Source organism: Theobroma umbraticum, unplaced genomic scaffold (genome assembly GCF_002168275.2).
Source record: "Theobroma umbraticum cultivar Fairchild unplaced genomic scaffold, ASM216827v3 scaffold_204.0, whole genome shotgun sequence".
Taxonomy (NCBI): domain Eukaryota; kingdom Viridiplantae; phylum Streptophyta; class Magnoliopsida; order Malvales; family Malvaceae; genus Theobroma; species Theobroma umbraticum.
This window is the reverse complement of record NW_018397267.1, coordinates 5637976-5665423: the sequence shown is the minus strand read 5'-3', so window position 1 is coordinate 5665423 and position 27448 is coordinate 5637976. Positions and strand designations below refer to the sequence as shown.

At 35.5% G+C, this 27448-nt stretch overlaps 2 protein-coding genes across 3 annotated transcripts in view; both read left to right on the top strand.

Annotated features, from left to right (window-relative positions):
• The first annotated feature begins 309 nt into the window (after positions 1-309).
• On the top strand, positions 310-15140 carry LOC110424013 (myosin-17-like). The gene is made up of 38 exons (XM_021438472.2): positions 310-881; positions 1977-2105; positions 3174-3317; positions 3433-3578; positions 3674-3830; positions 3950-4008; positions 4197-4356; positions 4475-4624; positions 4712-4848; positions 4957-5103; positions 5222-5323; positions 5407-5464; positions 5542-5643; positions 5821-5858; positions 5999-6125; positions 6216-6386; positions 7138-7269; positions 7399-7508; positions 7636-7696; positions 8428-8605; positions 9094-9299; positions 9469-9588; positions 9692-9790; positions 9924-10145; positions 10711-10850; positions 11222-11339; positions 11415-11528; positions 11706-11876; positions 12038-12193; positions 12298-12504; positions 13048-13185; positions 13272-13342; positions 13435-13534; positions 13631-13687; positions 13787-13843; positions 13929-14009; positions 14401-14483; positions 14580-15140. The coding sequence occupies exons 1-38, from the start codon at positions 879-881 to the stop codon at positions 14701-14703; spliced, it is 4575 nt and encodes a 1524-aa protein (XP_021294147.1). The 5' UTR covers positions 310-878; the 3' UTR covers positions 14704-15140.
• Positions 15141-16184: 1044 nt separating this feature from the next.
• LOC110424712 (midasin-like protein) overlaps positions 16185-27448 on the top strand; it is a 34634-nt gene continuing 23370 nt past the window's right edge. For both annotated transcript variants that reach the window (XM_021439359.2, XM_021439358.2), the window contains exons 1-21: positions 16185-16707; positions 17221-17537; positions 18167-18251; positions 18705-18979; positions 19074-19277; positions 19431-19600; positions 20554-20663; positions 20772-20891; positions 21478-21553; positions 22322-22444; positions 22523-22622; positions 22699-22795; positions 22907-23041; positions 23129-23185; positions 23265-23441; positions 23569-23694; positions 23776-25533; positions 26401-26441; positions 26529-26724; positions 26808-26912; positions 27009-27314. In XM_021439359.2, coding sequence (XP_021295034.1) covers positions 16603-16707; positions 17221-17537; positions 18167-18251; positions 18705-18979; positions 19074-19277; positions 19431-19600; positions 20554-20663; positions 20772-20891; positions 21478-21553; positions 22322-22444; positions 22523-22622; positions 22699-22795; positions 22907-23041; positions 23129-23185; positions 23265-23441; positions 23569-23694; positions 23776-25533; positions 26401-26441; positions 26529-26724; positions 26808-26912; positions 27009-27314 — 4683 coding nt within the window. In that variant the 5' untranslated portion in view covers positions 16185-16602. The remainder of the gene's footprint in view (positions 16708-17220; positions 17538-18166; positions 18252-18704; positions 18980-19073; positions 19278-19430; positions 19601-20553; positions 20664-20771; positions 20892-21477; positions 21554-22321; positions 22445-22522; positions 22623-22698; positions 22796-22906; positions 23042-23128; positions 23186-23264; positions 23442-23568; positions 23695-23775; positions 25534-26400; positions 26442-26528; positions 26725-26807; positions 26913-27008; positions 27315-27448) is intronic.

Here is a 27448-nt window from a genome sequence, read left to right as displayed (position 1 = left end):
ATTACAATTCCTATATTTGACTTTACAATTAATAAATTGGTGAAAGTGAACATATATATACTACTAATATTATTTATCATTTTTTTTAAAATATAAAATTTTCCCTCCAAAAGAAAAATATTTATCTTACCCAATGCCGAATAGATGGCTTTCCGGCTTTTCGTAATAAAAAAGGAAATGGCAATTAAGTAATAAGAGGAAAAAAAGATGGCCAAAACCGGTAAGAAGGGCAATTAAAAACCTCTGTTTATCGTCCTGGGTTTAATTAGCCAAATAGATGATGACTCTGTCAACGGCGTCTCATTTCTGAAGACTGTTTGAGAGAGGAAAGCTAGAGAGAAGGAAAACGAAGACAGGAAGGGGGGAGAGGGGAAGACGCTTAAACAAAGGAAGAGAGAGAGAGAGAGAAGATTGTCTGTGGAACCCACATATGTCCCTACCTTTGCTATCCTCAGCTGACCACACGAAAACGCCAAAAAGCTTTGAGAAGAGAGAGAAAAATAAGAAGAGCTGAAACTCAAAAAACAGAACCTTAGGGAGAGAAAAATACAGATAAAAACTTCACAAACCCAAAAAAAGTTTTTTTTTTTCAAAAACATACAAACCCCAAGTTTGGAAGGAGGAAATTTTTCTGTTTTTTTTTTTTGGAGAGAGAGGAGCAAGATTCAAGAAACGAAGGGAAAACCCAAAGTTTTAGAGAGAGAAATATTCAAATACCCCAAGTCTTGCAGAAAACTTTGGCTGTTTAAGAGGGAGGGAAGACGAGAGGATTTCTGGTTTTGTACACTAATTTGAAAGTTTATCTGGGTCGTTCGTTCTTCTAAGAGAGTTTGTACTTGGATGAGTTGAAAGATCAGGGTTTCTCTTTGCTGTTTTCAATGGTAGGAACCAGCTTGCTTCGATATATTTCTGTTTTTCTTTTACCTCTTAGTTTTTTTACCTTTAGCAACTTTTATCTGTTGCATGTATTTCATTGGGTACATAAGATTATGGCATGTGCTTTGTGAAAATTTTGAAAGTTGACTGTTTCTGCTTGACTTGACTTTGCTTGCAATTCAAATTCGAGGAAGTGGGTATTTGATAAATCGAGAATTTTGAAAGGAAGTGGGGTTTGGTATCAGAGCAGAGGAAGAGGAAATTTACTGGGATGAATATACCTGACCAGCCTTTTTTTTAAAAGCTATACCTCGCTGGCATTTGAAACTTTTTTCTTTTAAGAAATGTTTTTGTACCGCACCAATTTATCTCCAATGTTGTTGAGGCAATTGAGTGGTTATTTTCATTGAAATAGTAGTAAAATAGGGGTAAAGAAGCAAATGAATGAAGGATCAACTTGATATTAGCTGTTGTTTTTTTTAAATATATATTAGGTTTTTAGGGTGGATGGTTGCATTTACAAATTACGCTGAAGTTGGTTTCAATGGTAGTCATTCGTGAGTTGATTTACTGACAGTATAAGAGAACAGCTTCTTGTTAGAGCTTAGAAGCTACATTGCCATTTCAGTGACCGTTACTCTTTTCATTTTAATTTCCTTGTTAGGAAGTTAACTAATATTTCAAAGCGCAGCTGTACTTGAGTGATGCTTGTAAGGAGGCAAAGTTCTTTGGAGTACTTGTACAATGTTGAAGTATGATTTGTTTTCAAAAGTTAAAATTTTCTCTAGAAATGCTGTAGTTTATATTGCTTGTTACTTCAATATTAACTGACTTCAAGTTGGATATTTGTTGTTTCTGAAAGAAAAGTTATGAAAGAATTCTTGTCTTCTCTGATTATCCTTAGCTTAAATTAGTTTTTGCTTTCTTCTTAACCATTATGACTTCTAGTATTTACGTGTGTTACGAATTCTATGCTTTTCGTGGTTCAAATTTCTGCATTTGATTTCCTCTTTTAGGAAACTTGCAATTGCTTCTTACTTAATAATTTAATAATTTTGTATTTGATTTTTACTTAGCTGCATTCTGGATTATGTTTCCAGGCTGGCCCAGATAACATAATTATAGGTTCGCATGTGTGGATTGAGGATCCTCACCTAGCATGGATTGATGGAGAAGTTATTCGGATCAATGGCAATGAGGTTCATGTTAAAACCACAAATGGAAAAACTGTAAGTGCTCTCTATCTTTTTATTAACAATGTGTTGTTTTGTCTTTGCATGGTAAGTAATTATTTCTAGTTGGAAGTCATATATTTGAGAAGACTATTTATAATGTGCGACAGAAATGTAGCTAATAAAACTTTTAATTCATATGTCTTATAGTTGGAAATGCTTTTATTTTGTCTTCTATTTGAAAAGTGCTAAATTATGAAAACATGCTAATGAGAACCTTAACTAGTGTATCTCTTTCAAGGCTTTGCTTTGGCTGAAGCAAAACTGGTCAAGGACCCTGCTTTGGGGCACTTTTGGTGAAAATTTATATTGAAGTCAAAATTTGAGCGATGGAATGTCATCCTTTAGGTGAAAAAGTATAGTGAAATGAAAATTTGAGTGATGGAGTATTTATTTTTGGCGCAGAACCTAACAGTGCATACAATTTAGGAGCTTAAAGCACAAAGTAATTGACAACTTATGGTTAATGTAGATGATACTAGATCAAGAAGTATTGCAACAAAAAGTAATTTGTGGGGTATAGAAGGATTATCTGGTCAGGCTTTCCAATCAAGGCGATTAGGTTCTGCCTGCAAGCTGAAGGAAATAAAACCTGAAAAACTAACATAGAGGTTTTAAAGTCCAAGTCTGCACATGTTTGTCCTTGTACTCTCAATAAATGATTGTTGTGATCAATAAAGGTGGTCAAAATGCATTTTGCTGTACGGTCTTCAACCCTCACCACACCTAGCATATACCATGCATTTAACAATTTGGCTTCTTCCGTCATTATTATTGATAAAGATATGCTAACCATAATAGAGTGTTCTTCTGTCAACTGCATATGTGGGGTGAACAAGATCACTCATGCCTTGTCCATGCCCAAAAAAGAAAAGGAAACAAAGAGAAAAAAAAGGAAAAGGAGAAGTAAAATGAGCACGAATTTGCTTATTTCTTAATTACATTCAATCATAACTGTAGAAATTAAGTCTGTATGGTGGAAAACAGTCTCCAATTTGATAGTTTTCAGTTAGTTAAATTTGGGTGTTTTTATGTGAATTTAATTAATTGGATGGTTTTGTGCAGGTTGTCACAAATATATCAAAAGCATTTCCAAAAGATACTGAAGCTCCGCCTGGGGGTGTAGATGACATGACAAAGCTTTCATATCTGCACGAGCCTGGAGTTCTGCAAAACTTGGCTGCAAGATATGAACTTAACGAAATCTATGTGAGTCATTTTTACTTGTATTTCTGTTAATGTATATGCCAACAAGTTAAACAGGTATTAGATGCTAAAAGAACTTTAAAATATTCTTATCATGTTAATGCATTTACTGTCTTAGACATACACCGGCAATATCCTGATCGCAGTTAATCCATTTCAAAGATTGCCTCATCTTTATGACACTCATATGATGGAACAATATAAAGGAGCTACATTTGGAGAACTAAGTCCACATGTTTTTGCAGTTGGTGATGCTGCGTACAGGTGATCAGATATTGATCTCTTTCATGCTATGGTAAATATTTGTTACTATTTCATTTGAGGGGCTTCTTACTTGTGCTGTTGCTTAAAAAAAATAGGGCAATGATTAATGAAGGAAAAAGCAATTCTATTCTGGTTAGCGGAGAAAGTGGTGCTGGTAAAACTGAGACCACAAAGATGCTCATGAGATATCTTGCATTCTTGGGTGGGCGATCTGGAGTAGAAGGACGCACAGTTGAGCAGCAAGTTCTGGAGGTAAGCTATACATTTTCTTTCCCTCATACGATAAGCTTCAAATGGTCTTGTTTTCTTGAGAACCAAATTGATCAGGGATTTGTCCATATTATTTCTTGTTGTGTTACTGGATGTTGCAGTCCAATCCAGTTCTTGAAGCATTTGGCAATGCTAAAACGGTTAGGAACAACAATTCAAGGTGTGCACTTGCTATCGTGGAGTTTTACTTGTTGAACCCTCTTATGGTGATGCAATAACTTATGAGTTTTGAGTGTTGTTAGAATAATGTTTAAAGTATTTTCTTGATTTTGATCACAACTGATTATGCATATTTAATTTGTGTCCTGACATTGTTTCCTTTATGTTAATTGTGACTTTCCAATGCAGTCGTTTTGGTAAATTCGTTGAAATCCAATTTGACAAGAATGGAAGGATATCTGGGGCAGCTATCAGAACCTATTTACTTGAAAGATCTCGTGTTTGCCAAATTTCTAATCCTGAGAGGAACTACCACTGCTTTTACCTCCTTTGTGCTGCACCACATGAGGTATATTACAAATTGGTTTGCATTTAATGCCTGGTGTGTTCTTTTCATCAAGAAATTTTAATACTGCTAGTTGTCCATCGTATCTATAAAATATTTTAATTTTTTTGAAACTTTGCAGGATATTGAAAGATATAAGTTGGGCAGCCCGAAAACTTTCCATTATTTAAATCAATCTAATTGCTATGAGTTAGATGGTGTAAATGATGCTCATGAGTATCTCGCAACCAGAAGGGCTATGGATATTGTTGGAATCAATGACCAAGAGCAGGTTTGTCTATCTTTAATTCTTAGAATTTAAGTCATTTGTGCTTTCTGTGATGTTGTATTGATATGGATGATAAACCATAAATTTCAGGAGGCAATTTTTAGAGTGGTAGCTGCAATTCTTCACCTTGGGAATATTAATTTTGCCAAGGGAAAGGAAATAGATTCCTCGGTCATCAAGGATGAGAAGTCTAGATTTCACCTTGATATGACCGCTGAACTTCTTAGGTATAAATATTTAATATTTTCATATACAGAGTGGTGCATGATATATTGTTTTGATGATTGTTAAATCTAGTCATATGTTCCTACTCATCAATTAAAATCATTAAATAGGTGCGATGCCCAGAGCTTGGAAGATGCCCTCATCAAACGTGTCATGGTTACACCAGAAGAAATTATCACAAGAACTCTTGACCCTGAGAATGCAGTTGCCAGCAGGGATGCTTTGGCCAAAACAGTGTATTCTCTCTTATTTGACTGGTATAGAGCTAATCAAACTTATGTCCTTTTTCCTTTTCCCACATAATTATTGGAACTAAATTGTCTTCTTTATTGTATATGTTAAATATTAATTGTTTTGTTTACATTATTGTTCCAGGCTTGTGGATAAAATTAACATTTCAATTGGACAGGATCCAAACTCGAAGTCAATTATTGGAGTTCTTGATATTTATGGTTTTGAAAGTTTTAAGTGTAACAGGTAACACCTCAACCTTGCAAATTTGGAAGATATTTTGTAATAATAATTGTAAACAAGTACGTGACTTTTGGTGCACAAAACAGCTTTGAGCAGTTTTGTATCAATTTCACAAATGAAAAGCTGCAGCAACATTTCAATCAGGTTAGCCTTCTTAGCCAGTAGGTTTGGCTTTTGGAGATGTAATAAGACTGATTATTAATCACTGTCTATGTTCGCAGCATGTATTCAAAATGGAGCAGGAGGAATATACGAAAGAAGAAATAAATTGGAGCTACATTGAGTTTGTCGATAACCAAGATATCTTGGATCTAATTGAAAAGGTTTATAGCTTGTTTCTAATGTGCTCCTTCAAGTTAATTTTTTTGTTTTATTTTTTTTATTGCTGCAAAGTCCTCTTATTTTTATCAGCTGAAAGGTTTGCATAATTCCTTGTTCTGTTATGTTAATTTTTTCCTCTTATTCTGATATATCATTTTGTCCAATTCAATAAATTACAGAAGCCTGGAGGAGTAATAGCGCTTTTAGATGAAGCCTGGTATGCTGCTTTGGTTAATTCCTGGTTCAAAATGATTTTAGAATTTAATAGTTGGTTAATTTATTTGCTCCTGTGCACTTTGTGATGGTTTATGTTTCTTTCCTTTGACCAATGTTTTTGAGTTTATTTCCCTAATGCAGCATGTTCCCCAAGTCTACCCATGAAACTTTTGCTCAGAAGCTGTACCAGACTTTCAAAAATAATAAACGTTTCATTAAACCAAAGCTTTCCCGTACTGATTTTACTATCTCCCACTATGCAGGGGAGGTAATTATTTTTGTTTTCATTATATAAACCTTATCTCTATTGGCTGAAGGGGATTGGTCGTCATTTCTAATGTTTTTCTCCTTTCTGTAGGTAACTTATCAAGCAAATCAGTTTCTGGACAAAAATAAAGATTATGTTGTGGTTGAACATCAAGCTCTGTTGACTGCATCAGAGTGCTCCTTTGTGGCAAGTCTTTTTCCTCCACTTCCAGAAGAATCGTCTAAGTCATCCAAGTTTTCTTCCATTGGATCACGCTTCAAGGTAATATATCCTAGTCAAATTCTCCTTTCCAGATGGATAGCATGCATGATTAAGTAATTCCATTACAAGCTGCCTTATTGTGGGTTTAACGGTCTTATATGGAGGTACATTTGTCCTTTCTCCTTACCTGTAATTTTGCTTGTAGCATATAGATGTGATACAGTGGCTCTTGCATATACGGCTAATGACATGGCTTCATCATCTTTTACTCTTTTATCCAACATTTTTGCTTACCTTTCCAATCTTGTGAACTTGGGGTCAGCTTATATCTATGCCTTTTTTAATCCCTTCTTTGGTGTGGGATTTTATTTGATTAAGTGGTGTTGGCACTCCTGTTTTACTTTGACCACTTTGCCAGAGCTTGAAATACGGTAAGTTCATGGTCAGTGGTGTGTGAAAACCGATGGAAAATATTGATTGTCTGAATGAATGCCTTTTGGCTTTTATGTTTAAATGACAACACTGAGTTGGCTAAGACATGGTTGGCATTTACTAATTTCAGCATGTTAGCAATCGAATTACACGTTTAGTCTTTCATTCTATTTCTCTTGTTGGGTCATGGTCCATATGCTTCTACCCTGCTTATAACATTTTGCAGTATGTTGTTTTCTCCTGTTAGTCGCTTTGGATTGTATATTGGCTGAGCTTTAATGATTTTGAAAGACTTAATGATTGGGATGAATGACAATTTTGTTATTTATTATTTTTATGCTCTGATCTTGAGAAGTAGTCAACAATGTCTAAATTGCAGCTACAACTTCAATCCCTGATGGAGACCTTGAGTGCTACAGAACCTCACTACATTAGATGTGTGAAGCCGAATAATGTCCTCAAACCTGCCATTTTTGAGAATTTCAACGTCATTCAACAATTACGCTGTGGTGTGAGTATTTATCGTTTATGTGTGTTGTTGTTTGATCTGACTATTACCTGTCAAGGTGCTCTTGGTTTGTTGTATTTAGGTTTCGCCCTACCCGATGTTGACTGAAATTTGCATTTGTTTCACATCTAGGGTGTTCTTGAAGCAATTAGGATAAGCTGTGCTGGATATCCTACCAGACGTACGTTTTATGATTTTCTTAACCGTTTTGGTCTACTTGCACCGGATGTTTTGGATGGAAAGTAAGTTTCACTAACTATTCCAGGTGTTTCAATGAATTTTTAAATTTTAGAAGTATTTGTAATAACTTTCTTTCAAGAACTACAACTAATTATATAGAGTTTCATCGGGTTTATCGCTTGTCTTCAGTTATGATGATAAGATTGCATGTCAAATGATACTTGATAAGAAGGGACTGAAAGGATACCAGGTAATCTCCTGTTGTCATTCTTTTTCATCTCTACTCATTGTTATTCCATAAATCTTCCGACAAAATATTATTTTGATTAGTAATTGCTATTCTTGAGGTTATCATGCTTAACTACGAATTAAGAGGATCCTTAATTTGCTTGCTTATTTTTGGAAAATGTTATTAGTCTAGAGAGAAAATCACCTTTCATTTCAACTTTAGTCATCTGCAACTTAAGCTTGGATCATCCATGTAAAATTTACTACTTAAGCAGTTGAATACTCCTGAATTCCTTCCATGTCATTGCTAAAATGGAGAAAAATAACAATTTTGTTCATTATTGGAGGTTCAGTAATTTTCTTTTAGATCAATACGTCCAATGCAAGTAATCTGTAGGGTTTTAGATGATAATTTAGATAGCTTCAGAAATTGATATACCTTACTAAACTGAACCCTTGCTGCACTCTCTCTAATTGTATATTTAGTGAGAAAGAATGTTAATGGTAGAAAATCTTGGCACCAATGTTTTCAGAGGGAAGAAAATCTGGTTTGCTCCCTCCTTCACCCCTTTAAAGAAAAAGGATGGCTGCAAATTGTGATAGCTGCTTTCAGAAGGATTAAGTGCTTTTTTTTACCATGGCTTGTAGACATCTTTTCTAGTTTCTTAGTGTCCATGTCTACTTTGAAAAAAGGTCTTTTCTTCATTTTGGTATTTAACATTGTTTTTTTTTGGGGCTAATGCATGTTTGCAGGTAGGCAAGACAAAGATTTTCCTGAGAGCAGGTCAGATGGCAGAGTTGGATGCTAGGAGAGCAGAGGTGCTTGGAAATGCAGCCAGGACCATCCAACGGCAGATTCGTACATATATTGCTCGCAAGGAATTCATCTCATTGCGTGGGGCTGCTATCAATCTTCAGTCTTATTTGAGAGGTGCTTTTCTAAACTCTGTTAAAGTTTGCCTGCCCTGCTTTTTGAAAAAATAAGTGTACCTGCCCCAGTTGATTGTTGTATCGTTATTTGAATATATTCTCGTTAGAAATGGCCATGCTTCCACGATGCTGAGTGATTCAGTGTGCAGATATGCGCAAGCATTGAGAATTTCTTAGAGAAAAAAAACAGTGACAAATATTCTAGCTGAAATGGATGTATAGAACTCCCACAGTTTTCACTATAATTTTCTTATGGCTTTGTGAGTGTGATAAAGTTTAACCAGCCTGATGCTTTAGGTGTTGAAATTTGTTAATAGAAAAAAAAAATACAGATCCAAGTTTCATAAAAAGTGATTGGAGAATAGCCATCTCTACTTTTAGTTTTTGCTTTTGGAAAGTGTATCATTTTCCCTTATTCAGTTATTAGGTTCATTGTTTCTGATTGACCTGGCTTGGAGTTCTGATTTGATCTCCTTCCACATTTTGTAGGTCATATGGCCCGCAAGATATATGAAGAGCTGAGGAAGGAAGCTGGAGCTTTGAAAATACAGAAGAATTTCCGCCGACACATTGACAGGAAATCCTATTTGACAATGAGGAAATCTGCAATTACATTGCAGACAGGATTAAGAACAATGACTGCACGCAATGAATTTAGGTTCAGGAAGCAAACTAAAGCTGCCATAATCATACAGGTAAAGTAACTTGACATCTCTCTCAAAAAGTATAAAAAAGGATAATGCAACTCATCATTTAGGGGAAGTTGTACAGTTAACTTTTTGGTGCTTAAAAGGGAGATTAATTCTACAGTTATGCGAAATGTTATCTATAAAGTGTTGGTTCTTATCTCCTGGTGATCTGCAGGCTCACTGGCGTTGCCAACAAGCTTATTCCTATTATCAGAGTCTTCAGAAGGCTGTATTAGTTTCACAGTGTGGCTGGAGGTGCAGAGTTGCTAGAAGAGAGCTCAGAAAGCTCAAAATGGTTTGTGTTTTGCTTGCTTAACATTGTTTTACAACATGTACTCTGCAATATGTGGTTGCATATCCAAGATAAGAGCAAATTCTAACCTTTTAAATTTATTCAGGCTGCAAGAGAAACAGGAGCTCTGAAAGCAGCAAAGGACAAGCTAGAGAAACGAGTGGAGGAACTTACATGGCGTTTGCAACTTGAAAAGCGATTAAGGGTAGCGTAGTTATATATTCTTACTTTCAAAAGCATTTATCTTTTAACTCTAATTGATATGCTGGGCAGAGTGACGCTAAGTACATGGGTGCTTCTAATAGGTCTATGTTATTCTGTTTGGCAATTAATTGCAGACTGATCTTGAGGAGGCAAAAGCTCAAGAAATTGCAAAATTGCAAGATGCATTGCATGAAAAGCAATTACAAGTGGAAGAAGCTAACTCTATGGTTATCAAGGAAAGAGAGGCAGCACAAAAAGCCATTGAAGAAGCACCTCCGGTCATTAAAGAAACCCCCGTTATTGTTCAAGATACAGAAAGAATAAATTCCTTAATATCTGAAGTCGAGAAGTTGAAGGTATGCATGCATAATTGTCAGAATGAAAATCACTTCTCTGCAAATATTTTTTCCTTGAGAAGTCATAGCTTTTAGTAATATCAATAGCTTGTGATTGGTAGCTTCAGCTGAGGCTGAAAGATAATTCGACATTTGAGTTCCATTGAAGTGCATTTGAATTACAAAATTGGATTATACAAGTAATTGAGGAGAGAATTACTTTCATATTTTTCATGAGGATATTTTAATCTTATGGAACTTTGCATGGTTTTGACTGGCTCAAATTGATTTAGCTCATCTGTAAATCTGGAGGTGATGAAAAGAGAGGATTTATAACTTAATTCTTTTACTTGACAATTTCTAGATTGGGTTGATTTGTATATGCACATATTTATCTAGACAAAAGGAAAGAAGATATTAAGTTTGAACGGATTTATCCTGGTCTGGATGCTTGCTGGAAAGCATTGCGGCATAAACCTTTGGTGATTAGAGAAGGCTTCCTGGCCTTTGGTGTCAAATATTTATCTAAGCCACTGGTTGAAAATGCGTGAACTGCATCTGATGAACAATTTTCTAATTTGTACAGGCTTTTCTATTGGCTGAAAAGCAAACAGCTGAAGAGGCAAAGCAAGCTCATGCCGCTACTCAGGCCAAAAACGGGGAACTGACCAAGAAGCTTGAACATGCAGAGAAGAAAGCAGAACAGCTTCAAGATTCTGCACAGAGGTTTGTTGCTAATGCCTTGATATTCAAAATGTAACCCTTGGTTGATCACTACCCTTTTTGGTAGGAACCGTTATGATTCCTTTCCTTTTTTATGGTGTCTCCACTTCTCTTCTTGCAAGAGGCTAGTTGGATAATTTGCGGCCATGACTTTTAATCTCATGATTATCCTTCTTTTGCCTAAGTTCTATCAACTGCTTTTAGGAGCTATTCTAATTCCCATATGTGTTGCATTGTCAATTAGGTGAATATTTTTATTGAATGTAGGACAAATATCTTTTGCTGCCAGCTCCTGTTCTACATGCTAATGGCTTGCATGTATAAGAGTTTACAACTTGATCCATTTGTAACTTTTTATTCTTCCCATGATTCAGACTGGAAGAGAAGCTATCCAATTTAGAATCAGAGAATCAGGTACTCCGTCAACAAGCACTCATCATGTCGCCAACAGGAAAAGCTTTAACTGCAAGACCCAGGACAACAATCATTCAGGTACTGGTAGCTTGAGTAGTTGAAACACCTTGTATATCATGGAGATTTATATTATGTTGTGTCTTGGAACTGCAGAGGACTCCTGAGAATGGAAATGTTCTGAATGAAGAAATAAAGAAAGCACTACCAAAACCACAGGTACCAGAGACCGAGGAGAAACCCCAAAAATCTCTTAATGAGAAGCAGCAGGTTGGTGGTTTTGAAAATTATGAGAAAGATGCTACCTTTTTTTTTTTTGGCCACTTGAAAGATGCATACTTATTAACATGAAAAATGATCTATTTGCAGTGGTTTACATTTTTTATTTTGTTTCTTGGGGTGTTTCATATGAACTACATTGAATGACTTTCTTCTGTCTTGGTGCAGGAGAACCAGGAGCTGCTAATAAAGTGTATTTCACAGGATTTAGGATTCTCTGGGGGCAAACCACTTGCTGCTTGTCTGATCTACAAATGCCTTCTCCATTGGAGGTCATTTGAAGTTGAAAGAACAAGTATTTTTGATAGGATAATTCAAACCATAGGCGTATCAATAGAGGTAATTAACAAATCAGCAATTCTTTATGTTGTGGCTGATCAAATTCACTCTTACCTATCACATGTAATATTTTCAATGGGATGATTTATGAAATAGTAAATTTCTTGGGTTCTATTATTGCTATCTATATACTCATGGTTAAAAATATTGTGTTACTCTAGGCACCGGATAACAATGACTTGTTATCCTATTGGTTATCAAATTCATCCACTTTACTGTTGCTGCTTCAACGTACACTCAAAGCTAGTGGAGCTGCAAGCTTAACTCCACAACGGCGAAGATCAACCTCAGCTTCTCTGTTTGGGAGGATGTCTCAAGTAGGGAGAACCTACTCCAATGTTGAAGTATCTTAGCAGTCATACCTCAACTTGCAGTTTGATATATATTTTTTTTGTTTTTGTCTTTTGATGTAACCAATTAGGGGCTTCGAGGTTCTCCACAAAGTGCTGGTTTCTCATTTCTTAATGGTCGGGTGCTTGGTGGTGTTGATGACCTACGACAAGTTGAAGCAAAATATCCAGCTTTGCTTTTCAAACAGCAACTGACAGCCTTCCTTGAGAAGATATATGGAATGATAAGGGACAATTTGAAAAAAGAGATAGCTCCGGTGCTTGCATCATGTATTCAGGTATTATAGTGCTATTCAGCCTGCCATCTTTAGCAATGAGTACAATAGGACAGGACACTATCTGCTTCATTTAATTGCATTGTTGAAAATTGAAATCTGAACCGTAACAACCCCTCCCCCCCCTAAAAAAAAGGAAACAAAAAAAGAAAAGAAAATCAAACCTGAGGTAGTCTTTTGTCCATTTGATAGATTTATTTCTGTATATAACGTATTCCTTAACTGTTTCAATTGTGGATTTTTTGTAACATAAGACTATTCCTGTCTTGCTCGTGTTTGATTTGTTTGTCATTGCACATTTTATATTGATTTTAATTAGCATATTTATGTAGTATTGGAAAGATACATATGAAGTTTGTGGTTTGTCACATCTAGGATTTTTAGGTCAATGAGAGCTTACAGTTCAAAAATTTATTGATGATCCAATTCTGCTGCTTGTTTGCAGCATGTAGCTTCTGTTCATGTTAATGGTGTTTGTTATTATGTATTCTTTAGTTTGTATTTTAAGTATATTTTTGCTCTCTATTCACGTTCATTGCAATGCAGGCACCTAGAACTTCCCGGGCGAGCCTAGTGAAGGGACGTTCTCAAGCTAATGCTGTAGCTCAACAAGCTCTTATTGCTCACTGGCAAAGCATTGTGAAAAGTTTAAATAATTACTTGAAGACAATGCGGGCCAATTACGTAAGTGAAGTCCCAGATACCTTAACCACAAGTGAATTACTTTCCGTTCTGGCAACATAATTCTGTTTACTCTCTTGATTCTGCAGGTTCCTTCTTTTTTAGTTTGCAAAGTATTTACTCAGACATTTTCTTTCATTAATGTTCAATTGTTTAACAGGTAATTGCTCATAAAAAAAAATGGGGTTCTACCTTCTTGGCTGCTTTGATACATCAAACAATTTTGCATGACATTTGAATTTGTTTTGGCAGCCTTCTTTTGCGACGTGAATGTTGCTCATTTAGCAATGGGGAGTATGTTAAAGCTGGGTTAGCTGAGCTGGAACAGTGGTGCCATGATGCAACTGAGGAGGTGTCAACACATAGACTTTCATGCAAACATAACCTCAAATCTTTCTTATTCTTATTTGCCAAAAGACTAACTCTTGAATATCTGCTTTACATTCAGTTGGCAGGCTCAGCCTGGGATGAGTTGAAGCATATTAGACAAGCAGTTGGCTTCCTGGTTGGTCTTAGTAGTGGTCTTTGCATTTTTGCATTGTATATATTTTTTTATTTCACTTATTGACCTTCATTTTTCATTTGAATGTTTCTGCCAAATTAGGTCATACACCAGAAACCCAAAAAGACCTTGAAAGAAATAACTAATGATCTTTGCCCAGTGAGTTGCTTACTCACCTTTTGAACTCTCTCGCTTCCTCTCCTATTGTTTCTCTGATTTTCCTCATACTTTTTTCAAATGTCAGGTGCTTAGCATACAGCAGTTGTACAGGATAAGCACAATGTATTGGGATGACAAATATGGCACACATAGTGTATCTTCAGATGTAAGTTAAAAGTGCTAGAGTGTTTTTTGTTCAGCTCCTCCCAACTCTTTGGATAACATGGAGCTGATACAACATGTTTTGATAGTTGATTATGAGAGCATTCATTTTCCAAATTTCAGTAGTATTAATCACTTTGGAACCTTGCTTTTCTTATGTATTCGTAGTGGTTCCTTTATGAACTTTGCTTTACCATACAGCATTCATGATTTTGATTGTATCATCTGTTTCCAACTTTAATTTCTGTTTGCATAGAAGTGTAAGCACACAACTTAGTAGAGAGAAGTATCCTCTCCCCTTTCCTATTACAAAAGTCAATTCTGCAAACCTTATTTTTGCTACCTGCTGATTCCCTTATGTTGCAGTTTCACCCAAAAATGTTCTCTTGCTGCAGGTAATTGCGAGAATGAGAGTTATGATGACTGAGGACTCCAATAATGCTGTTAGCAGTTCGTTTCTATTGGATGATGATTCAAGGTATTAGTTCTTAACAAATAACCTTAAATACATTTCTATTTGTAGTATCCTTTTTGTCCGTAGCTATAAAACCAACTACCCTCTGTTCACATGCAGCATTCCATTCTCTGTGGATGACATCTCCAAGTCAATGCAACAAATAGAGGTGGCTGAAATTGATCCTCCACCTCTGATTCGCGGAAACTCCAGTTTCACATTCTTGTTACAGCATTCAGAATGAAAGAAGCGATCGCTCTGTTGCGGTCACTCTACTATTACCAATCTTTGCATCCCCCTAGACTGATGTGATGCAAAGCATGTGCATACTCTGTAATTATACTAGGCTTTCCTCATACAAATATATGGTAGCATCTGGGTCAATTCTTTTGCCCTTTTCTTCTCATATAATAGGTTGGTTTATGTGCTAGGGTCCAGTTTACAAGTTTTAGGTTTGGGGTTCTTAGCACTGTTATTTATTGGATTTTATTCAAGTCCTGTAATCTTTTATTCTTTTCTCATTCTTAGTATTTGGAAACCAAAAAAAAAAAAAAAAGGTGCCGCTTTTTACAGGCCAACGAAATCTGTAACAAAGTCTTTTGTGTAATTTTATATGAACAAATACTATTTTAGACTATTCTTTAGACGATAATTCTTGCTTAAATAGTGTTTACTTTTGCAGATTATCTTTGTTTACTTGGTTCAAATTCAGTTGGTTGCATTGCATATGTAAACAAGGAAGAATTAGATTGTAAAGAAAGTTAATAAAATTTCCCATTAATACTAAATAGAACTTGATTTTTCTGCTGTTCAATCGGAAAGTTAAATATGCATTTTGTTTAGCTTTTTGTATTTTAAAGAAGAGAGATCTTCTAATTTAAACGAAAGGATTCAATTAATTATTCTGGATTTGAGATTTTGGAACGGGAAATGGATTTTTTTTAAAATTTCCTATATTGATATTTTTATTATTATCTCAAAAGTACTCTATTTCTTGCTTCAAAAAAAAAAGAAGAAAAAAAATAATTTTGCTTTTAAGGGTGCAAATGATTGGTTTGGTGCTAAAATTTTGAAAATCGAATTTTTAAGAATGATCAAATTGATTGAAGATCAAATTATTTTGATCAGTTTAATCGATATTTAAAATCGAACTTGAACTCATATTAACTGAAAATAGTATATATAAAAATAATATCTCAAAATGATACATATATTTCAAATAAATTCAACAACATTTTTTAACAAGTACTAAGAAAATAAAAAAATAAGTCACTTCAAACAACTAATAAAGAGTATGATTATTAAAAATAGTTTATATATTAATATATATATAATAATTTAAAAATATTTTATTTCATGTTTGATTTTTCGATTCATTCAATCACAAAATTTAACCATGAAAAACCGAATTAATAAATTAATATATAAAAAAATTGAACTGCAAAAATCCAAATAACAAAAAAGAAAATCGCTTATTCAAAAAATTGTACTTGGGTTACAACATTAATCCAAAAAGGTTAACATTGGGCTTACACTTTTCTCAAAAGTTGGGCTTCCAAACTTAAATTCCAGTTTTTGTTTTTAAGAGATGACGTGGACATAGTCGTCTGTTATAGTCCAGGTCACCACAGAGGATCCAGATACCCTTGCCAGCTAAGCCAAGCGGCCGACTTATGACTGTTACCGCTGCAAGCAAATATACAAACGAACCAAAAAAAAAAAAAAGAAAAGAAAAAGGAACCTATTTAAAGAAACGGCGCCTTCATTTTGAAAAACCCTAAACCCTAAGAAGTAGAAAGAATTTAAAGAAGGGTAAGAAAGACAGAGCGAAGCAAGAAAGTGAACCAAAAACTGACAGAGAATTCTAAGGACTCTGAACCCAGAAACAAGAAGGCTCATCTTTTCATTGTATTTACTTACAATTTTGATCTGACCCTTTTAGGGATGACTTTTTTTTGATGTGATTTTGCAGATTAAAAACGCATAAAAAAGTGGAGTGCTGTCCTGGTTGTGGATATATATATATATATATATATATATATTTATATATATTGTATTTTTGTTGTTAGGGTGTTTTTTGGATAAAAAAGCAGCTCTTTTTTATAATTAACATAAAGTATAGTTCATTTCCTTTTGGGGGGACATGGCGATGGACGGGAGTTTTAGTCTTGAATTGTCACTCCAGTGGTTTTTGGCTCGTTGCCCTAAGGTTGGGCGTGGTCCGCGATTCGAGTCGCTTGCCAAAAAGGTATTTCTTAAAACCCTTACCTCTTGGTTTTGCGTTTCTTTGTTTCTTTGTTATATTGTTGGGACTTGAGAGATAGTCAAGAAGGGGAAGAGAGAAAAGGAAGGCAAAAAAAGTACTAAAAGTTTTTAGAAATTTTGCTTTTAATGAGAGTTACTTATCGAATGCTAATGTTGAGTCCATTAACTTATTAAAAACCAAAATTTTTTCCTTTCATTATATTGTTCCACATTGCTTTTATTTTTTGTTCCTATTTGTTGGTGGGAGACAGAAGGATTTATATTTCTCAAGACTCAAATTAGTTGTATGATTGATGAGAGAAGGAAAAGATGAAAAATATATTGTCATTAATTTCTTTGGAAGGTCATTTTAGTCATTTACATTCAACCTTTCCATTTAATGGTTTTTGGCTTCAAGTTTCTCAAATTATGAGGTTTTTTTATTAGTGTTATTGTAATTTCTAGTGGTTTCGTTTAAATTTTAAATACTTTGCCATTTTGAATTGGGTTTTGACAGGGACACCTGGTGACTGAAGAAGAAGTGGTGAGTTCTGTGGCAGAGTTGCTTCTGCACCCTAAATATACAATTCCATTGATAGGGTGTTTTCGCCCAATAGCACAAAAAATAGCGGACAAAGCTGTGACGTTGCTTCGGCTTGTGCCAAATTTGAGGTCAAATTCAGATAATAATATAGCTGAATCAGGATATTTTGATGATGACGAAGTTATTAATCTTATTGAGTTCCATATTCAACATGGGAGGGGTTTGGATCTTCATGAGCTTGCTTGCCTAGCCTTCTGTCGTGCCCTTGATTTGGCTCCTTTTTTGTTGGGGTAAATTTATGTTTTTATTCTTTGTTTTTAATCCTGTTGATAAGATAGCTTGCTGCATGCAACAATTAGTAACTGTATCTAATGGAGCCTTCTGTTTTTACACTAGCTGAAGACAATTACCTAGCTTTTTCTTTCTAAGTTTTCGCTAATTCTGAAGAGGAAGCCCTATTCTATACCAGTGCACGTAGTCAAGTTCTGAATGCCACTGATGATGAACAAATTTTACTGTTTTATTCTTATAATTGGATGAGCTTACCAGAGCATGAAGGCATTGCCTATCCTTTTGCTACTTCCTTAATATTGGATGAGCTTACAAAAGTATGAGAGCGTTGCTTGTCCTTTTGCTACTTCCTTTCATTGAAGGTCGTAATGCAATAATATGAAAGCAAATATCTTGTTTAAGTTTCTTGTTAGGAGAAGGCTGTTTTGTGAAATGCCTGAAGATTGTAACAGCTGATTGCTTGAAATGTTTGGCTATGTATCATTTTAGAAAATCTGCTATGGCATCTGGATTTATTTTCGTTCATGCATGCTTCTAGTGGTTGCTGTCTGAGTTTTCATGCGATATTCATCATTATAGGCTTTGTGGTAATATTTGAATTAAGTTAATTTTTTTTACTCTGGACCAGGTCTGTTTTAAGTTACTTCAAATTTGCTCCTCCTCCTTTCGAACGCATTTTGATGAAAGGAAGTGTTTTTGAGTTGTCTGGCAAGGTAAATATGGTCTTTGCTCTTTTCTCATGTCAGAATCAGAATTGCTTTTCTTTCTTTTGATGTATCTAGCTAAGTTATCTTGCAAACACAACTTGATGGTTGGATGCCTAACAACTTCGCGTGATTGTAAATGCATAATCAAAGTTGTTGAACTGGGATATAAAGGCATTGTTTAGAATTGTCTTTTGGTTAGTATCATGGTGTAATATGTTGTTCTGTCAGTGTTATATATACATCCATTTTACATGGTGAATCTGCTGAAGGGTGGGTGTCTCTTAAAGTTAAGTCTAAATAATGTGGTCTATAGTAGTATATAGTTAACTAATAATTGCAGCACGACACCCTAATAAATAATAAATTTTTTCATGGTTTTCTTAGATCATACTAGAAGTTGACTATTTTGTTCTGCTTCCCTTTCACGATTAAGTTTGTCTTTTTCTTTTTGTAAATCAGGTTATAACTTATTACTTGCATGTCGTAAGGACATCTTATCGTCTTCTGGTTATGGAAACCGAGTTTTTCTCTAAATATTGGGATTGGTCATGTTTCTTGGACCTTGTAAAGAAGTGTGTAATTCTTGATCAAGGCAGTGATGTGAAGTTTGACAAGGATATCATGGACATAAGATGGTGTGCTATACAAATACTATCCGTCATCCTGAAAATGAATGACAGAGCAACTGCAAAGTTTGGTGTTGGGGCTGAAGAAGCACATTCATGTTTATTGCGGTTTGTTTAGCTTTATAACAAATTATTTAGACCAGATAAAGCTTTACATAGATTATAACTTTTTTGTTAAATCTTGTTTCCATTTTTCTTCCAGATGGGAGGAGTTCTGTCAAGATATAGCTGTGGAGAAGGCTGGTGCATATATTCGAACCTTTGAACACATTAACTCGGTTTCTGAAAATGGAGAACTTTGTTTCAGTCAAGATAACTGCCTGCAATCTTTTGGCCTTTGTTCTTTTGCATCATCACAGTTTCATGAAACTGAGCCACCTTTAAGAAGTCAGAAGCTTGTAGAACGGTATGTGATGTTGGCTTAAAATCATTTAAGATTTTCCCTTGGATTAAAAAAGAAGTTTATTTTTTTTTTTGCCACTGATGTTCAGCTCATTAATGTTGGTGGTGGCAGTCATTCTAGTTTTTAGTGTTTTACTTATTTCATTTTGTGATTCAGGGATGATAAATCAGACGGAAATCCATTTGTCATGACTTCTTCATTAAAGAGAAGTTTTGAGAGGGTTCTTTTGGCAGTCAGTCAAAAGTGGCCTGTTCTTCTGTATGGCCTGCCCGGTGCTGGGAAATCTGCCCTTATTAGCAAGATGGCCCGTGATTGTGGGAACCAAGGTATTCTATGTTTTGTAAGACATTCCTTTATTAGTTTATTCTTATGCCTATTTATAATCATAGAAACACAGATGGCTTGCTGGAAGCTAAGAGTATACCAACCATTTAGTCCCTTTCAGAGAATACATATTTATATTTCTTTTGTTCTGCTGTGAACAAGGTTAGTAACATGGAAAAGTAATGGTCTAAATTGCCATAATTTGATATCCCTTTTTGTAGAAGCATTCAGTTATCTTGGATGACATTTAGGTAGAGTTTCTTATGTTCTGTAGTTTACCCAATAAATGACACTGTGTTTAAGATTGCTGAATCAGCATTTGCTAATCTGCATTGTCAAGGTGGGTTCATTCTAAGTCAGTTTATCTAGACATGTATTGTGATTTTATTGGGGATGTGGAGAATCTAAGCAGTTGCTTAAAGGAACTTCATTTAGGTCGTTGTCAAGGTAATTATATAACAGTCAAACTCTAGGTTAGTGTGGCTTCACACAGTCCCATTAGTATCATAATTGTTGCTGGAACTCTCATAAATTTGTTCTTCATTAATGAGAGGGCTTTTGTGCTTTCATCAATTTCTACTAATCATAATCCTGCAAGGACTATAGATGCTATAAGTTATAAACTATAAATAAAACAAACTGTTAAACCTAATAGATCTCCTGAATTTCAAAAAAAATTCTGGAGATCTTGAATTTCTATATTGTATTTAGCACTTACACTGTCTATAAGTCAAACACAATTGCTAGTTCCTAATGTAAAGATCTGTGGAAACTATGGGTCCCAAAATGGTCTAATATCAAGCAGAGATCCTTATTCTTTGGGCAACTTATTTTAACCTTAAATTTTCTTGACGTTTTTGTGATCTGTATCATTGTCTTTCTTTCATGTGTTCTTGCTCATTTAATGTCTTGCTTATCTTTGTCTACTAATATCACGGCTTGCTTGTATATGTAGTACTTTCTATTCACATGGATGATCAAATTGACGGAAAAACATTGATTGGGAGTTATGTTTGTACTGAGCAGCCTGGTGAATTTAGATGGCAGCCTGGATCACTTACCCAGGTTTGTTTTCCTTTAAATTAGATTCTATGCTTTTCTTACTTTGGCTTCTAACTTTTGGGTCCTGCTTATTTTTGATACTTTTAAAGTTAAAATTCCCTTTCCCCACAGGCTGTTGTGAATGGATTTTGGGTTGTATTTGAAGATATTGACAAAGCACCATCAGATGTGCTATCTATGATATTACCTTTGCTGGAAGGTTCAAGTTTATTTGTAACTGGTTTTGGGGAGGTATGTAACTCTCTATTCTAAAATTTCACCATGAAATTAGTGGTGTTCCTGTATGATAATGTTGTCGTTGCATAGATGGGAAGTTCTTTTTTAACTTTCTTTTTAGTTTCTTTTACGTTGTTTGCCTCCTTGGATGCACTTGGTCAGTTATATGCTTGTTAACCCTGGCCTTGATTGGGATTTTTTCTATTTTGACTTCTGTTTTTTGTTTTTAAACTGGCCGTTTTTTGTAAACTTATGGTTATGAGAATAAGCAGAGGCTTAATAATATCAGGCTCTGATAGGATTCCTTATATGTTATATGCATGTTGGTACTGGCCCGAGTCCAAATAGGGTCCTGTTTCTCTGCAGCTTTGTGTCCTATTTAAAAAAGTGTTGTCCTTTTCTTTTTTAAATAAATTTCTTTGACAATGTGGCTGTTTCATTACCAACTTTTGAGTTTTTTGGAAAGACCTTTTTTTAACTTACCTTGTTTACATTAATGGCACATGTTGTGACAGACAAAGAAAACAAGATAGAGAAAATGGATTAATACCTCGATATTTTGTGTTTTGAGAAACTAACAAAGCATATGTGGCTTGTGCAGGAAATTAGGGTGGCAGAAAGCTTCCGTTTGTTTTCAACTATTTCTACTTTCAAAAGTGATATATCTCATGGAAAAGGTCCGTGACTCAATTCTAATTCTCCATAGAACTTAAAGATTGTTGGTTGCATTTTTCGTGCTTAGCTTACCATTTAATTTTCTGACTTTAGTTTTATATGCCTCATCTGTTTATGGGCTTGTGCTGTGAAAATGAATTCTGCCTTCTGCTGGAGTGTTGCTTTTATGTATTTATTGGCTACTTTTTGCAAGGTTTCCTGAGTGTACCTTTTGTTTACTACAACTAAGTTCTTTGTAGGTGAGCTTACTTTCTGAAAAGTTCTTTCTGGTTTGATCTTAGTTACCAAAAACCTCGATAGCTATGGTCATAGTGAAAGGATTTCCAATGCTATTTAATCCTTTTGAAACCAGCTCTTTGATCATATTTTAGAACCGGCTGTTAGAAATAAATACGAAAGTTGCAATATCTATCAAAGCTTGTCCAGAAATTTTTTGAACAACTCAGGTTATTATAGAACATGACTTCCATAATTCTTCATATTAGCAAAGACTTAGTAATCCGAAAAACATGAGCCTTTTAAGATCAATTTGGTGTATGTTTGATGAGATGCCAAAGTGCAATTGAATGTGGGATGTTTACTCTCTTTTAATGTGGTTATGCCTAAAACTTCAACCTGTGACACTTATGCCTTGGCTGCCTTCTTATTGATTAGATATTTCTCCTGTCAAGATTTCCTTGGAATTACTTGTCTGTATTATATATTTTACGGACTGTTAAGGTTCATATATTCGTTAGTAATGGCTTATATTGTAATTATTTTGGTGGTAGGTGGGAATTTGAATGGAGTCCTGTGGAGGAAAGTGATGATTGAGCCACCAAGTAATCAAGACTTACAAAAGATAGTAAGAGCATGGTATCCAAGTTTGGAGCCTCTTGTTGAAAAGCTAGTAGGTTGGTCAAATCACACCTCATGAAGCTCTGATCTTAGACTACATTATCCTGTTCTTACTCATCACGTTTTCGCTTCAGAAACTTTTGAAGGGGTTAACTCCATCTCTGTGCACCAAGTTGTGGGCTTTCAGCCTGGAAACTCTGCTTCCTTAAGTTCAGCCAGCAAGTTCTCATTAAGGTAAAAGCTGGTGTTAAAGATTTGATATCTGGTGATAGGTGCAACTAGATTTGACTTCTCTGGCTTGTGATGACAGGGATCTACTTAAGTGGTGCAAGAGAATTGCTGGACTGCATTTTATTTCTACGCTTGATGTGTTGACATCTTTTGAATGTTTTTGTATATATCAGGAGGTAGTTATAGCGCGTGTATCCTGTTTCCTTGGTATTTTTGGTGCTGCTTCTGAGTTTTCTAATTGCTGTACTTGCATGTATTCTTAGTGAGTTACTGTTTCATTCTCTTAGGCTGTGGATGTTTTTGCTGCCTTCTCAACATCTGTTGGAAATCGGTTGACTATAATGAAAGACTTTGCAAAGAAGTGGGCCGTTCCAATTTCTCAGGCGGAAACCTTGTATCCTCATGATGAACCAATAATTCAGGTGGCTTTTATTTTAGATTGTTGGGAGTTATATTGAATATAATTTACGAGATGAAAATTTGTTTCTCATATTGGAAACTTATTGCAGGATTTGCTGTCAGAACTCAGGATTGGACGAGTCATGCTTCAACGAACTGAAGCAACTGTTAGTAGCAAGTATTTTGAATTTTCTTAATTTAGTGTAGGTTGTCTTTAGCTCTTTATTGATGTTGTGATTCTTGCAGTTATATGATGAAAAGAGACCTTTTGTTAAGATTCATAGTTCTTTGCATGTGCTTGAGAGAATAGCTTGCTCTGTAAAGTACAACGAGCCTGTTCTCTTGGTTGGTGAAACTGGCACTGGGAAGACTACTCTTGTGCAGAATCTGGCCATGAGGTTGGGTCAGAAACTTACTGTTTTGGTATGATGGTTTAGTCTATTTCTCTCTCTTCCGCACACACACACATACACATGCACGTGCGCATGCATGGGGGTGTGAGTGTTTAGCTATTACACATAGTGTACTCATATGAATGTTTTTGTTGCAGAACTTAAGCCAGCAAAGTGACGTTGCTGATCTATTAGGGGGATTTAAGCCTATGGATGCACAGTGTATTTGCATTCCCCTATATAATGAGTTTAAGTTTCTTTTCTCGAAGGCATTTTCTATGAAGGTAGTCTTAATTTTAGTATTTTGTTTTCTTTTGTTGTCATTTAGGTCCTGTAAATAACTTTTGTTTGCTTCTTATATGTAGGATAATCATGGATTATTTGCTCGTTTACAAGAGCTCTTGTGCAGTAAGAATTGGGAGAAGTTACTTCGTAAACTTAGAAATGGTGTTAATATATACAGAAAGTTAGTGGAAGAAGAGAGGTCGGGGTCTGCCAGAAAACGGAAGAAACCTTTAGATGTAGAAAAGAAAGTTAAAGCATGGGAGGAATTTTCTGCGAGACTTGAAACTGCACGCAGACAGATTGCCTCTTCTGGAATGGTATTTTCCTTTGTAGAAGGTGTCTTTGTGACTGCACTCAGAAATGGTCAGTGGATTTTGCTTGATGAGATGAATTTGGCACCTCCTGAGATTTTGCAGAGAGTTATTGGTGTTCTTGAGGGGGAGAATGGGTCACTTTGTTTGACTGAAAGGGGTGATGTCAGTAACATAAATAGGCATCCTAATTTTCGTGTATTTGCCTGCATGAATCCTGCAACTGATGCTGGGAAGCGGGATTTGCCGTATGCTTTACGGAGTAGATTTACAGAATATTTTGTTGATGATATATTGGATGACCATGATTTGGACATATTTATTCAAAAATTTTTGGGTGACAGTGGATCATATAGTGAATTAGTAGAAAAAATTAGGCGTTTTTATAAAATAGCCAAGAAGGATTCTGAGGAAGGGCTGCAAGATGGGGCTAATCAAAAACCACAATACAGTTTAAGGTCTCTGTACAGAGCACTAGAATTTACAAGGAAGGCAGAAAGAAAATTTGGGTTTCAGAATGCAATTTATGATGGTTTCTGTATGTTTTTCGTTAGTTTATTAGATAGGCCCAGTGCGAAGAAAATGAAGCAAAGGATTTTGCGGAATCTGATAGAAAAGAAACCTTTACATGTACCTTTTAAGCAGTATTTAATGGTTAAAGAAAACTCCAGCTCTGATGAATTCTTAAAGAATTATGTCCTGACTAAGAGTGTTAAGAAGCATCTTAGAAACTTGTCACGTGCTGTTTTTATAAAAAGATATCCTGTCCTTTTACAGGGTCCAACTTCTAGTGGGAAGACCAGCCTTGTCCAGTATCTTGCTACAATCACTGGTCATGAATTTGTGAGGATAAATAATCATGAACACACTGATCTGCAAGAGTATTTAGGCTCTTACATAGTTGATGCCCATGGGAAGCTTGTGTTTCAGGAGGGCGTGTTGGTTAAAGCTGTTCGAAATGGTTATTGGATCGTTCTGGATGAGCTAAATTTGGCTCCAACTGACGTCTTAGAAGCGCTAAACCGATTGCTTGATGACAACAGGGAGCTCTTTGTGCCTGAACTGCGTGAAACAATTCGGGCACATCCAGATTTTATGCTTTTTGCTACTCAAAATCCGCCTACTTTCTATGGTGGGCGAAAAATGCTTTCTCGAGCATTTCGCAACCGATTTGTGGAGATTCATGTTGATGAAATTCCAGAAGATGAATTAAGCACAATCTTAAAGCAAAGGTGTCAAATACCCGAAAGCTATGCCAAGAAAATGGTTGAGGTTATGAAGGAGTTACAGCTGCATCGCCAGAGTAGCAAAGTATTTGCTGGAAAACATGGGTTTATAACTCCAAGGGACCTGTTTCGTTGGGCTGATCGCTTCAGAATTTCTGGGATATCTTATGAAGATTTGGCTAGAGATGGTTATCACCTTTTGGCTGAGAGGCTACGTGTTGAGGATGAGAAACATGTAGTTCAAGAAGTTTTGGAGAGACATCTCCGAGTCAAACTTGTCAAAGATGACTTATACAAGCCGGTGTGTTGTCTACTAGATCTGGATGTTTGTATAATGCTTGATGGTTGCTATTTATCTTTGCATTGCTGTTTTTGCACTCTTTGGTTCTGGTGGGTTTAGCATGTGGGCACTACATTTCATGTTAATGCATGATGGGTGCAGGCTTTGCTCTTCTATGTGCATTCTATCAATCAATTTGAGAAGATTTGATGTTTTTTTAAATTTTGCAGATTTTTTGCATGCAGTTGTTGGCTATGTGGGTTAGGTTCCTAACTTTATTTAAAGCTTGCAAGCTTTTAGCAATGTGACTCCATCTGTTTTTTATAGGCAGCTCCTGCAATCTCTGTAGGGCTGAACATTGCCTCCCTTGCTGTTAAATTTTTAATATTTTTGTTTAATTTTTTGATTTATGCTGGAAGTTATGGTTTTCTGTCTTTCGAGACATCTACCAGGAATCATTTCAACTTGATCCAATAAATCCTTGTGTTTGGATGATGGTAATGCATTGCTAAAATGTAATATTATCATGTAATTTATATAGTCTGGCTTTAATCACTAGATCTCAAGGACTAACAAGGTTAATTCTTGCTAATTAGAAGTATAAACGTTACCATACCTCAGTAGGCATGTTTCTTTACAACATCTGTGAGATCTTTATGGTTGTAGACCCTTTCTTGTTATCTACCTCTGTCTCTATCATTACCTTCGGTCTTTTGTTTTATTTGCAGTAAGTGGAAGAATATTGTTAAACTTGCTCCATTTAGTTTAATGTTTGTGAGTAGCTTAGTATTAAGCTGGACTGGGTTGATAATGTTTTCAATATTAGCATTTTAACCAGTTCTAGAATCTGAAACACATTTTGCTATCCTTTTTTTTCTTTTTTTGCAGGAGTTGCTTGGAGAGGACACTGTTCCAGAGAGTCTTGGAAAGTAAAAATTTATAGACCTGTTTTGTATTATCTTGGTTTTGCTAGATTATGTCAAATTTCATTTTACTCATAATCTCATTCATTGCAGTGTGATCTTAACTACAAGCATGAGAAGATTGTACTTCCTTGTCAGACGTTGCTATAAGTTTCGTGAGCCAGTGCTTCTTGTTGGTGAAACAGGTGGTGGGAAGACTACTGTGTGCCAGTTGCTGAGTATTGCCTTGGGGTTAAATTTACACATTTTGAATTGTCACCAGTACACTGAAACATCTGATTTTCTTGGGGTTGTTTTCTTTTCTCTCACTAGATGTTGTTACTCTCTGAAAGTTAAATGCCCTTCAAAATTGTCTAATGAAATGTTTAACAGGGTTTCTATCCAATTCGAGATAGATCGAGGTTGTCGTCAGAGTACAAATGTGCGATTGAACGATTGAAGCTGTTGAAAACCCATATTGACTTCCCTCAAGACTTGGTTAGTATATTTTGGTTAAAATAGTCTATTGGTATCTTAGCTTATTTCTGCTTCATGTAAGATAACAATAAGTGTCTTTAATATGGTTCGTTGCAGGATATTTTTTCAGATATTTGTCATGCTTCCTCAACCCTTGACCAGCTGGATGTAGTTATCAATAAGTACAGACAAGGCCTTCTTTCAACTCCTGATTTCACTTTGCAAGATATAGATACTATAGAGGAGGTGAAGCAGGAGCTTGTTCTGCTTCACAATGAGTGGCAGAAGATTTTTACGTGGCAAGATGGGCCTCTTGTGCAATCTATGAAGGCTGGTGATTTATTTCTTGTTGATGAAATTTCCTTGGCTGATGACAGCGTGCTGGAAAGGTTGAACAGTGTCTTAGAGCCAGAAAGAAAACTGGTAGGTAATTCTTGTTTGAGGATTTTGGTCTTCGTAGTGCATTTCAACTTAGCTAGTTAAAAGACAGTAGATTATATTATATCTTGATGCTGCGTGACAAATTTAAGCTGTTGGACCCAGCTGATATTAGGATA

What these genes read in the sequence shown, in the direction of transcription:
- LOC110424013 (XM_021438472.2), top strand. An exon ending in TTCAACAATTACGCTGTGGT is followed by an intron (nt 7,270 to 7,398) that starts GTGAGTATTTAT and finishes TTTCACATCTAG; the next exon opens with GGTGTTCTTGAAGCAATTAG. An exon ending in GACAAGCAGTTGGCTTCCTG is followed by an intron (nt 13,688 to 13,786) that starts GTTGGTCTTAGT and finishes CTGCCAAATTAG; the next exon opens with GTCATACACCAGAAACCCAA.